Source organism: Bremia lactucae, linkage group LG10 (assembly GCF_004359215.1).
Source record: "Bremia lactucae strain SF5 linkage group LG10, whole genome shotgun sequence".
Lineage (NCBI taxonomy): Eukaryota > Oomycota > Peronosporomycetes > Peronosporales > Peronosporaceae > Bremia > Bremia lactucae.
Window position 1 is genome coordinate 4,734,575 of NC_090619.1, and position 12,647 is coordinate 4,747,221.

Below are 12,647 nucleotides of genomic sequence, written 5' to 3' on the forward strand. Positions count from 1 at the left end.
GTAAGATTGATCTGATTAACTAATACATTCGCGCACAGGAGAAAGCGTGTAAATTGAACACTTGTGGTTAAGCATATTACATTGCAATTCGATGCAATTTTTTCAACTAGTTCAATTTCATGTATATAGTACAATATAACTTGTACTATTTAGCAGTTCAAATTAGGTCTTTCGTTTAAAAATAACTCTTTTATTAGTTCGTGTGCCAAACGTTAAAATTCCTGAAACACACTTTTATAACAAAATAATAGATAACGATTCTATCAGCCATTGTTAATCAAAAATCTTGAACGGCACAAGTTATTATATTGAAAGAGAAAAATAGGCATATGTCAACAAAAATATTGGCTGCTTTAAACAATTTAGAGTAAATCACATTGTTTTGCAATTTGCCTTGCTTTTTGACGACTGACGCCTGAATGAAAAAATACGTTAATCGAGCACGAGTACAACTTTGGTGATAAGATAGTTACGTATGTAAGTCAATTGCTTGTCCATGCACTCCGCTTCAATTTTTTTCAAAGCGCACGGTAGTATGCGTTAACAAGGTTTAAAGAAAAAAATGGGATATTAGGAACAAGAAAGTCATGTGCGAGGTGTGTTGCTTATCGAGAATCTAGCCACGGACCAAATAACTGTATAAGATAGCTGCAGAGGTAGAAAACAAACATACTGACAAGTCAATCATTTTTATGAAGCCCTTGCACTAATCGCTGCTTGAAATGCTGGCACTTTGCCTAAGCTTTGCGAGCTGCCTTGTTTCTGGTAACTTCCAAAAACGTATAAAGACGCAATTGCCAATCATTCTCAAGGAAAAAAAGTGACGAAAAACAAAATCGTCTTCTCTCTTTGTCATGCCATCGATATAATGAGCGCATCAACGTCTTCGCTCTCTCTCTCTCTACGTAGTAATACAGGCAATCACGTGATTGCTTTTTTTTGCCTGTCTTTGAGCTACTTCACAAGTACTCTTGCTCTTAGAATAGTACTCGCAAAACTCGTTAAGTCTCAACGTCTTTTTAAAAAAAATGAACACACTCCGAAGACGGATACCGGTAGCTCGGATGCTATTGACGTCTCTGTCGGTTCATACGGGTTTCCCGGGTTAAAACCCTCGTTCTTCCTTCAAAGAGTTTGGCCAACAGTGGCGTTGACAACCCATTTCGATCCAATATGGAGACGCGATTGTCGCCGTCCATGCAGGACTTGCGCATTCTCGCGCACACGCGCGGTCTAAAATATTACCAGCATCTGTCAAAACCGGAGCTCTTCTCGCTCTTGCAGCGGAATGAAAGCGGTGGCTCGACAGTTCGGCTTGTTGCCACTGCTACCAACGATCCGGTGCCTACAGCGCAAACATCGCAGACTAGACGCATAACTACTTGCTGCCTTCGAAAGCGCAAGGCGCGCGAGAACGACAGCATGGAAGATTCCCGCAGCCGAAAGAAGGCCAAGATCGTCGCAAATACGCTCGATCCCATCCTATTGACGGAGCTAGGACCATACACCGTGCGTAGACCTCGATTTGAACGAGGACTTTCGATATTGATACTCTTCCTCATTTCGTGTCTAGTTTGAACTCACAAGGACAAATGGCGTTGTGATCGTGTACAACGTCGAGTCCCTTGTGCAATATATTCTTGCTACAGGAGACTTTTCCGAACCGGAAACCCGAATTCCTTTTTCCGACCAAGAGTTGCTTCAAATGGATCGTGAGGTCTTTTTCTCTATTTTTTTTTTTTTGGCGTTTGCTCAATTGAGAACAAGAGACTGTTCAATTCGTCGTTTTGATCTTTAGGCAAGCAAAGCTGGAATGAAGTATACGAGTGTTTTAAACGCGAAAAAAAACACGCAGAAATATGAAACTCTTCGACTTCAGCACGATCAGCTCTTGGGTACGGACTTTACTGCGATTCGTTGTAAAGTGTAGTACCTACGAATGCTTTTTTTCTTTTGTAGGACTGGAGCGCTGTGCGTCCGAGTATGTGCATCAAATGCTTGAAATCATTGAAAGTGACGATTCCGAGGACGGCGAGATTCTTCTCGTTTTGACCGTATTTCCATCGTTTTCCGACATTTTTGAACAAATTCGAAAAAACAACTTGGAGCATGCAAATCATTGCATGGGCCACTTTATTCAGTACCTTAAAGGTCCAACGAATCGTCCGACTGTGGATACAAGCGGTCTACTACCCGTCATTTTAAGCTTCTTAGACGACGTGAGTACGGGCAAGCAAGACGCAAAAACGTTTGGTTTTTAAACACGTTCGAGTCTTGTCACGTGTATTTTGCAATAGCGTTCTTGCCACGGAAGCTTCTGAAGTGTATTCGATAGTTAAATTTGCTTGTTATGGGTAGGAGATATATTGTAGCGGTTTTTGTAAGATTGGCGATTATCAGATACCAATGTTTTACATGTATGGATATTATGAGGCTTCCTTTTATTGCTACAGTGGCGCGATTTAGGATTTATATGCTACTTGTCGGCGATCATGAGCTCTAAAATAGAGAAACCTCGAAATGAATATACCTTTGAAATTTCATAAAAAGCTGGAAGGGTTTAAAAATGTAGTTCTGCTATTGGGTAATGCCAATACGATAGCCTTAAGTCGACACACTCGGGCCTGTCACAAACGAGTGAAGTGCAAATAGCACAAAAAGAATGCCACCAACAAGTGTAACTGTTCGCTCTGAGATACGTGAAGCCAAGAATTTGCCCCCTACAACGGCAATTCCCGTGCACATGGAATGACCTAAAATTGCACCAAGCGTCACTCCAAACGCGTCCTTGGTAGCCGATAATGTTACTGTGGCAATCTGCGAGCGATCGCCCCATTCAGCCAGAAACGTCATTAGGAACGTTTGAGAAATGACTTTGAGCATGCCATCTGTCAAGTCGTCTGTTTTGCCATGACCTTCCTCCACTTGCCTACAATAATAACCATTCTGAGTCTTTATTTCTCGTGATAATTAGTAAGGATGGACTACCTACACTGCGTCCTCGTTTTTCTTGCCCATGAGTTCTTCTTCGACTTCATTAAGTTCATCCGATGGGCCACTAGAATGAACAAGAGCATCATTTACTTAAATATTGTACTCAAGGATCATCCCTGCACACTTGATCCGTACGCTGCATTCATCTCCCTTGCATCGATCAGCATCTTGACTCCAAATATTATAAACTACATCACATTATTCTCCCTGTTATCTTTGATATTTTAATTTTGTTTGAAGAATCATGAAACTTACCAATACGCCACCCAAATAATGCGTTAGATCTGGAGGCAAGAACTTAGTGGCCACCATACCCATGACAACTGATAGTATTGTCATGATAATCAATGCACCAATAGCTCCCGCAAAAACGACAATGCGATCTTTTTTCATGCTTAAAATTGCGGCAATAAAAAAGGTTTTGTCCCCAATTTCCGTGGCCCAAATGGTCAGGATGCCACTGACAAATCCAGACCAAAACTTTGGCGATCCCTCCAGGTGGAGCGTCGGCCGAGTGCTAGGGATCCACGCCGCGGCAATTGGTGCGCCAGTATCAGCCGAAAATGCTCCAACAAACGATTCCAACGCACCCTTTATTGCATCCGTAAACGCTGCAAACTCATGCTGATCTATGACTCCGTTATGGTCTGCGTCTGCGCGTTCAAAGGCGACAAAGCGCACAGCCGCGCTATCAATGGGCGACGAAGCAATCTCCATACTATCTTGAGCACCGTACTCTATCTTCGGTTCCATCGGCTGGGCCAAGCCCTCAAGGAAGAACAACATAAAGGCCAGAACGACCTGGCCGAGGCGCACCATCGGACGTGGGATTCGTTTTGGGTACCTTACGTCTTTAATAAAGGTCATTTAGGTCACACTAACTACACACTTTTTTGGCAACGATCTAAAGAAAAAAGAGCAACTACATGTCACGCATAATACGTTCAATCAACAATAAATTGTACATGCCTTTTAAACATTAACAATCAACAATATAATCAAATCACAAAAAAGTGGCTATTATTAAAGTTTCGCTATTTCAAATGGCGAGTGAAAAGTTGCAACTTCATACCTCGGCATCAAATTTCTGTCAATTCTTTCCAGAAAACGACAAAAGTCGAGTGAGCGAAAGCGCAAAAGTCCTCCTTTTGCCCTTTGACCCCCTCCCATTCATCGCAAAACCTCGTGGTGTCGCCAATCTTTTTTTTCCTACAACGACGCACGAACTTCGAGCGTCGCATCCACCATATTCCGCAACGCTGCAATTGTTTCGGGCCATTTGCGCGTTTTTAAGCCACAATCAGGATTGACAACAACTTGAGTTGCAGGCAACAACTTTAAAAAACTTTGAAGTTTCTGGACAATTTCGTCTTTAGGAGGCACCACAGGCGAATGAATATCATACGTGCCAGGCCCTAAATCACGCGTGTACCCAATGGCTTGAAACGAACGAATCGTTTCGTCATCCGAACGAGCGTTTTCAATCGAATTCACATCGGCATCAATGGCATCAATTGCATGCATACAATCTGCAAATTCGCAATAGCACATGTGGGTATGAATCGACGTTTCTTTTTTAGCCACTCCAGTGGCTAAACGAAATGCATCAACCGCCCATGTCAAATAATCGTCTTTTTTACTTGGTTTTAAGGGCATTCCTTCACGAAGGGCTGGCTCATCAACTTGGATAATACAACACTTGGCAGCTTCCAGGTCGACGACTTCATCCCGAAGACACAATCCAAGCTGAAAAGCTTGGTCTTTTCGACTAATGTCTTGACGTGGAAACGACCAATTCAAAATGGTCACGGGTCCCGTGAGCATGCCTTTGACCGGTTTGGACGTGAATGATTGTGCCACGACAAACTCCCGAACAGTCATATTTGTAGGACGTTCTAAATCGGCAAAAATAATTGGGGGACGGACACATCGTGATCCGTAACTTTGTACCCATCCATTTTGGGTAAATGCAAACCCATTTAATTTTTCGGCAAAATACTCCACCATATCGGTACGTTCAGGTTCACCATGGACAAGAATATCCAATCCCAAGGCTTCTTGAATACCGATATTATACGCAATTTGTTCATCAATTTTCGCGCGGTAATGTTCAAGGGAAATTTCATGAGCTTTCAGGTTACGTCGTAACGCCCGAATTTGTGGGGTTTGTGGAAACGAACCAATGGTGGTGGTAGGTAATACCGGTAATCCTTTGTGTTGATAAGGACGCCGTTCGGCAAACGGACAAGGGCGTTGAAAATCCAATTCGGTAACCGAAGCCAATCGGTTTTGTACCACGGGTTTGGCAGGATTCTTTTCATAATAAACATCCCAAGCTTGTTGAACGCCATCAATTTCCGCTTTGGCAGCGGCTGCCCCAATTTTTGCTATGGTTTTGACAACTTCTAATTCGTTGAGTTTCTCGTAGGCAAAACTGAGGACTCCTAAAAGACCGTCGGTTTCACCGGTATTCAACCCAGTCTCGCATTCGGTGGTATACGGTACGTGTTGAAGCGAAGAGCTTGTTTGGATCGTAAGGTGCGAGTTGCTTGCATTGGCCAATACGATCTTAATTGCAGTGACTTGCGAGAGAATCGTGTCGGGATTAAACTTCCACACACTCCGTCCATCGATTAAACCAGCACCAAGACGTTTGTTAGCCGGGAACCCATACTTTTGAAGTACCGATATATTATCGCCACGGGTAAAATCGAGCGAAAGGGCAGATACCGGTGATGTCAGAAACCACTGGTACACCTTGTGGTTAATTTCTTCAAAATAAGTTGCCAAATTAATGGCTACATTCGGGTGCTGAATGGCTCCTTTTGTGGCATTGGCACCGTATACTGTAACCAAGTGTTTCGCAAGCTCTTCGGCTTGAGCACCAACTAGCGAGGGTTCATGCACTTGGACTTGTTCAACGCCAAGACTCGCGAGGTCGTTGAGAAGAGTCGTGTACAGCGGTAGAATCTTGACAAGAAGTTCATCGAGCGTCGCACCGTCGTACTTACTAAGGGCAAGGTACGTTAGAGGACCGAGAAGAATGGGTACAGTCTTGTTTGGACCAAGCGTTTTAAGAGCACGTTTGATTGTTTCAAGGTAGTTGCCAAAATTGGCTTTTGGGGTCGATTTCGCATTGAGTTCGGGTACTTCGTAGTGGTAATTCGAGTCAAACCACTTGGTCATGTCAAGTGCAGGGATGCCATCCACGCCACGAGCCATGGCAAAATACTGCGATAAACCTACTGGAACCGACGCAAAGCGTTCAGGAGCGAGGCCGAGGTAATACGTCCAGTCCAATACGTGGTCATAGAGCGAAAAGAGGCCAACGCCAATACGGTTTACGCCTGCGTCGAGCTGCTTGCGCCAATTGGCTTCTTCGACCGTATGGGCAATTGTATACAGTTCATCTTCGGTAATCTTTTGGCGCCAAAACTTTTCAAGAGCGAACTTAAGCTCACGGTTCGGACCCATGCGGGGGAAACCGAGTGTTGCACTATCAACTGTCATGCTTCGGAACGTGTGCTTCTAAAGAGAGACTTGCAACAAACGGGTGAAATAGATGGCAACTGCAAAGCAAATGCAAAAATGCCAAACTCGAAAACAAAATCGTAAGATTGGCTGGCTACGACGTGCTAGACGTGAGGCGGGATGACCTCAAAGAATCTCCTATTTGCTACACTACCCGCCCATCCTATATCTTTTGGCGTACCCATCATTCAATCTCACTTGATTGGCTACCTTTTATGTGCCAATCAAAAAAAAAAAAAAACTCTTTAAATCAAACTAGTTCCTTACTTTTCGATCATTGATAGCAAGAAGAAAACCACGTTTATTTGGTCGTTGGAGGATCATGAAGCGTACGATCAAGATGCACCAAATCCAAGATCTGTCGCACATTGCTCGTCGACGAGAGCCATTCTTTGAATTTATATTGAATCACCACTTCCATTGTGCGTTTCTTCGTCAAGTCAAATTCGTCGCTTGTTACTAATTGACGCAATTTTTCGACCGTCTCGTAGTGGTTTTGAAGCACTGCATTATACTCGGATGGAATGGGAAAAGGTCTTTCCATACAATTGACGCCCGTCGCTCCTTTCACAGGAATACACACATCGTTAAAAGTCTCGGGAACTTGTAACGATACACAAGGTGTGTCTAACCAGTACATGACCAAGCGAGAAATCAAAACGAGGAATCAGCAATCATGACGAGGTTAATGAAAAGTGGATTACCTTTTTCTGTATCCAAGTCTAGAAATTGATTCCACGAGCCTTGCAAGTCGACATGATATAGAAATGGAAGGGTTTTCAATTGTTGTTTTAAACCGGGATAGTTGGTGTTATACGGTCCTAGCACCACGCCGAGAGTTTCGCCACTAACAATGATTGGAGATAACGTGTAGACATTCAAGCGCGTATCGAGACAATTGCTACAGCAGTATGGATAATAACAAGGAGTTTCATACAGCTTTTGAAAGGGATACACAAACATGTTTTACCTCACGCGAATGAGACCGGAGAGGGACGTTATTTGCACGTTTTCACATCGTTCGAGCAACAAAATTCCCACGTTTGGAGCCGTGATAATTCGACAATTCTTGCAAGCAGTAATCGTCACATTTGTACTAAAAACACAACAAGGTAGCAAGGTTAAGGATTCCTACTACTGAAAAACTTCAAAAGCGTGGTAGTATCAATCATAGAGGTTAAAAGGATATCGTTGAGGTCCCAAGAGGTAGAGATACGAGTCTTGACAGGAAAACACCACGGTATCCGGGAATTGACCACTGTCTTTGGATACAAAAAAGTCTTCGGCACGTTTTATGACGGTCGTTTTAATCAATTGAGATAGAATCACGGGTAATCCAGTCGATTCATCCTGTTTACCAGGCCTCTCGCCACTCGTCTCCAATGAAAAGTCATCTACAAAGCACCACACCGTCCACTTTTGTTGTCAATATCAAAACGCATCCCAAGAAATACACACTCCAAATAATACCCGACCATTTAATGAAAAAGCAGGAGGCGCAACATTAAACCCATTCATTAAAGCGGCATTTTTCGAACACCCAACGGGAGGATACAATTTCTCGTTTAATGTCAAGTGAATCTTAAAAAAACGACCAAGTTTTGCTCCATTTTCCACGTGAAAAACACCTTCTTGTCCCGTTTTCAAGTCGTTTTTTGCGAATTGGGACACTTTCCACTTGGCATAACACGAACTGAGCTTCAAGTGTTGATCCACGAGTGTTTGATCGCCCCAACATAACAAAAAACCAAGTAAATCCATCTGATCGTTGCGAAGACTTGTTGACGATTCTTCCGTTAATTCCACGGAAGGGTACAGCAATCCAAATAAATCGTCCAATTTCTCACGCACAAACGCCAGATAATACGAATCGGCCGTCGAGCGGTCTGCCATGCCTACAGTGTGAGGAGATTGAGAAGGTGGAGGACTAGCCGAGCCTCGAAGAAGTGGAGATCCGTGAAGAATTGGCGACTTGGGTGTCGCCATGGTCTTGGGTGTTTCCATTGTCACAGTTGTAGCCATGTTCTCGGCGGGTTCTCGATACCATACGGTATTAAAGGACTCTAACGAGTATTTCCACGAATATGGCTTCACGGTCTGAATGAATAAAAAAATTGCCATTTTATATACCGGTATTTCCCCGTGTTCCAGACAGTACTTGCCATCGTGTGGACCACTTAAATCCATACCATTATTGTCCACAGGAATCATGCGATGAAATTGCGCTAATAAGAGCCAAAAGGCTTTGTAATCTTGCTCTCGCCATTGGAGAACCAACTCGACGGCTTCTTTCCAGACAGGAAATGTAATTAATTTTAAATTGTCGGTTTCGGTATAGGAATGGTCGGTATCGAGCATCATGTTGTCTTTCATGGCAGCTGCGTCGGTACTTGGTACGACCTGAAGATTCTTGTGGACCGCGTCTAATGCCTTCTTGACATTGTGAAGCGTGACGGATGCTGCGTATTTCGAAGGTAATGGTACAAGACCAAGCTCAAATAATTCAAGACGGAGCCAAATGCGCAACATCTTGTCACGTCGTCTTCGTTTCTTGGCGGGGGGCGCAGATATGAATTCAAAAAGGTCTTGGCCGCCAGTGGCTTTTTCTGTCGTTGCTGACGTCTACGTGCACGGCTTTAGTATCACATAATTTTACGACCATTAAGTGTTTAACGCCGCACCTTCGTGGTAAGCGCGGCCCGTGTTCCCGATGGACGCAAGGTCGCAGGCGGGGGATTCAAGTCTTGGCGGTTTTAACGCTACCAATACCGGTATTAGAAAGGCGCTTAATACGAAGAGCAAGATCAATAAGAAATGACCAACTAGATCTTGGTTTTTTTATAATATTCGATTATATACCAATCTATCGAGAGGGAGCGGATTCATTTATTTTAAGCCACACTGTTTTGCGGATTTGCTGTCCTTAAAATATTTTTAAAACTTGTCAACGAATGACGTCCAAGTAACAATTTATAAAAGTTTGCGAGGTTATTTTCTTAAGCACATGTTTTCACTAATCTTCATGCATCGATCGTATCATCAAAGCCCTAGGTTTCAGCTCGTAAGGTCGGTCTTTTGTGCTTGTATGGACACCTTAGCGAGGATTGAAAATCTCAAATCTGCCACTTGTGCATAAGATAGAAAAAAATATTAAGCTATTCTAAATAATAGGTCATTTGTATCGCACACTTTTGTGAATTAATTGGTCAAACTTAATTTCACTTGTTGTTTATAGCCGACCGATGCGAGCGGTAAGAAATTGAGCTATTATAAATTTTTGTAAAGCCGGCAACGCTATTATACATTATAATTAACGAGATTTTATATGTAAAATGAGGGTAAAAATTGCATCAGATACTTAAATTATTGACTACTACAAAAATTGTAACCAAAATTATCAAGTGCTACAAAAAGTTGTAACCTAGTCTAGAAAAACATCACAAACATTGAGCCAAATCGATGCGTTGAAAGAGTCAGTCACTTTTAAATGACGTGAAAGCACGACTGATACAAGTTGCTTTGAGCCCGGTCTCAGCGTTATAGCTGTAATGATCGTCATGGATAGAGTGTATACATTCTTGCATCTAATCAACAAGGTGAAAGTATTCATTATGGCCGATGTTACCAATAAGAAGGCTTTCTTTTTTTTCGTATCAAGATCGCATTAATACCGGACGCTTACACGTAATAGTGCTGTCGAAAGGTGCATCCTAGCTTTAAAAATATCAGTCAGGAGATGCAGATGACACTTATGCTAAGAAATTCACATCCGCAGAAGTTGACAAAAAAAGGTAGCATACAACATTCATTGTTCGTTTCAATTCTCTTGGAATAAGTTACTTGCATGCGCTAGAGAGCCCTAACGATCATCCATCGTCTGTTCCAAGATAATCTTGTCGCTCTTCCAGCCGTTTTCTCGTTTTCTCTTTTTATGACCACTCAATTAAGTGCGGGCGCTCTTGACGTTAAATTACCTACCAAGAAATACATTTTAAACCTTCTTTTCGCCCGTGCTTGCATGGTAATCAAGCTGAACATATCACGAAGGTTTTCAATCCTTGGCGCAATGTGGGCCTTCGTTAGCAAATCTGCAATCATTTCTCCAGACTTCAGGAAGCATGGCTGCAAAACCTTGGCACTTGCGTGGTTCGCTCTTGTCCATCTTCATTGGCATAGCTCACAGAATGTGTGAGTCTGTGGCGTGCGAATGGGCAATTCTCATGAGCAGCTCATGATCAGCCTGCGAAGCCGCATTAAACCTGACTTACGTCGTGCACAGGATACGTCAGTCTGCTTCTTGTTCCACCATTTAATTTCTTCATCATCTCACCATAACACAGACTTATTATCGAATGCATTAGCCGCGAAATCGAAGTCGCTCCATCTTTCAATCTTGAATACTATCAATTGACTTCCCGACGCAGCCTACCTGCAACTACAACATTTTGGACTCCTTAAAGTATTTTGAAATGAACTTGGCCATTTTTAAGTAATTTATAGTCTGCTCATGCGTTTGTCAAGCTGATTTATAACGCAAAATATATACCCGGTCTTGGACAACTTGCCATCTAAAGTAAACCACCCACCAGAGACGCGAACATCCTCACGCTTGCATTTCCATTCACAGCCGTCCCAGGGAGGTCGTCTAGGGTAGGGAACCGCTACGTCGCCTCCAACACTGACACGATTATTGCCTCGCTCGCAAGGCAAAAGACAAAAGCTACTTCACAAAACACCCCCACCCCCCACCAACCCCCAGGGGAAGCTGGAAAATAAAAATAACCAAGGAGGTCATCAACCTTCGCTAATAAATATAGATCAGAAACCAAAGATTGAAGCTTGGACTCCATTCGCCGTTTCTGATCTATATTTATTGAGCTGAAGGTTGATGGACACAACTTTGTCTAAATACAGTCCACCTTCTCATCCGGGTTAGTAATTACTGAACGTGTTTTGTAAAGCAGCTATTATCATGTGCCTTGTGAGCGAGGCAATAATCGTGCTAGTGACGCAAAGGCTGCGAGGATGCACCGCACCATCATAAACATTGTGCGAAGCATGGTGTTTGCTATTGTTTACCTTAAAGCTTTTTATGGTGATGCAGCTGAGTATGGTACTAAACCGGGGCCCTACGAAGAATAAAATGGAGCACGTGTCCTGAATTGAGATGCTTACTATAAAGGCTTCTGGTTTAAGTGGTAACGCGGTGTTTGGGTCATCATGTATATTGCTCAAGGATGCCAAAAATCAACTCGCTGAGTGAGAAAAGTGGAAAGACGGTTATCGTCGTCGAAAATTTGCGACGTGATTAACGAATACAAAGCTAATTTTTCGAAGGATCGTATCGTGGTGGTCCCTAAGCATGTCTAGAGTGTGTAAACATTGAACGACAAGAAGATGGGTGAATGTTCAAGGCTCTTGATGGGAGGTGTGGATGAGGACGAGCTCAACGAAGCGCCGCTAAACACAAAAAAAAGATTGGCCGTCTGGATGAACGCGTGACCGACATTTGACCCGGTCAAAATGCAATAATCAGATCGATACTATACCGATTGAAGAGCGTCAAGGTGTCGTCAAAATAAGGTTCTTGAACATGTCTTAAGAACTTCAATAGGGCGATAAAGCCCATATGTTGGATAGATGAGTGGCAGCAATGTCTAAAGAGCTGAAGCCTTAATAAGCCATCAATCCGACGTATGCTCGCGTGTGACATAGTATTTGGTATTTGGTTCCCGAAATCAAGTCAATTTCATGACGGACACCTCTACCGGGGTTAAAACAGATGGTGGATTGGTACAACCACATCTTGGAATTCCTTAACCATGTAACGGGGTGAGAGCCCGTTACTGTAACGGGGTGTATCGTTACATGAAATTAACAATAAAAGATTGTTAATTAATATTATCCAAAAGGTAGATAATATTTGGAGGAAATTACTTTAAATAGTAATTTCCTGAATTCTTATCCATAAATAGGTATAGACCATTATGTCTATTTATTCCGCAGACTAATCAGCTGTAGAAGTAATCAAAGAGAGTTACGAGATAAGATAGATAAGAATTCATTTACATGTTTAGTATTAGTTTATAGTTAAGACAACATTTACAAAGATAGATTAACAA

General features: G+C 42.7%; 2 protein-coding genes across 2 annotated transcripts in view; one reads left to right on the plus strand and one right to left on the minus strand.

Annotated features, from left to right (window-relative positions):
- Positions 1-1,140: 1,140 nt before the first annotated feature.
- CCR75_004400 (uncharacterized protein) lies at positions 1,141-2,261 on the plus strand (the record flags this gene model as incomplete). Its single annotated transcript, XM_067962486.1, has 4 exons — positions 1,141-1,509; positions 1,574-1,717; positions 1,799-1,895; positions 1,960-2,261. Exons 1-4 carry the CDS (start codon positions 1,174-1,176, stop codon positions 2,259-2,261), a joined length of 879 nt encoding a protein of 292 aa, XP_067818717.1. The 5' UTR covers positions 1,141-1,173.
- A 1,731-nt stretch (positions 2,262-3,992) lies between these two features.
- The window catches only part of CCR75_004399 (uncharacterized protein), a gene marked incomplete at its 5' end in the record, with an annotated part of 14,878 nt that continues 6,223 nt past the window's right edge, over positions 3,993-12,647 (minus strand). The window contains 5 exon segments of the mRNA XM_067962485.1: positions 3,993-7,152; positions 7,230-7,426; positions 7,496-7,621; positions 7,672-7,745; positions 7,762-7,919. Coding sequence (XP_067818955.1) covers positions 6,827-7,152; positions 7,230-7,426; positions 7,496-7,621; positions 7,672-7,745; positions 7,762-7,919 — 881 coding nt within the window. The 3' untranslated portion in view covers positions 3,993-6,826.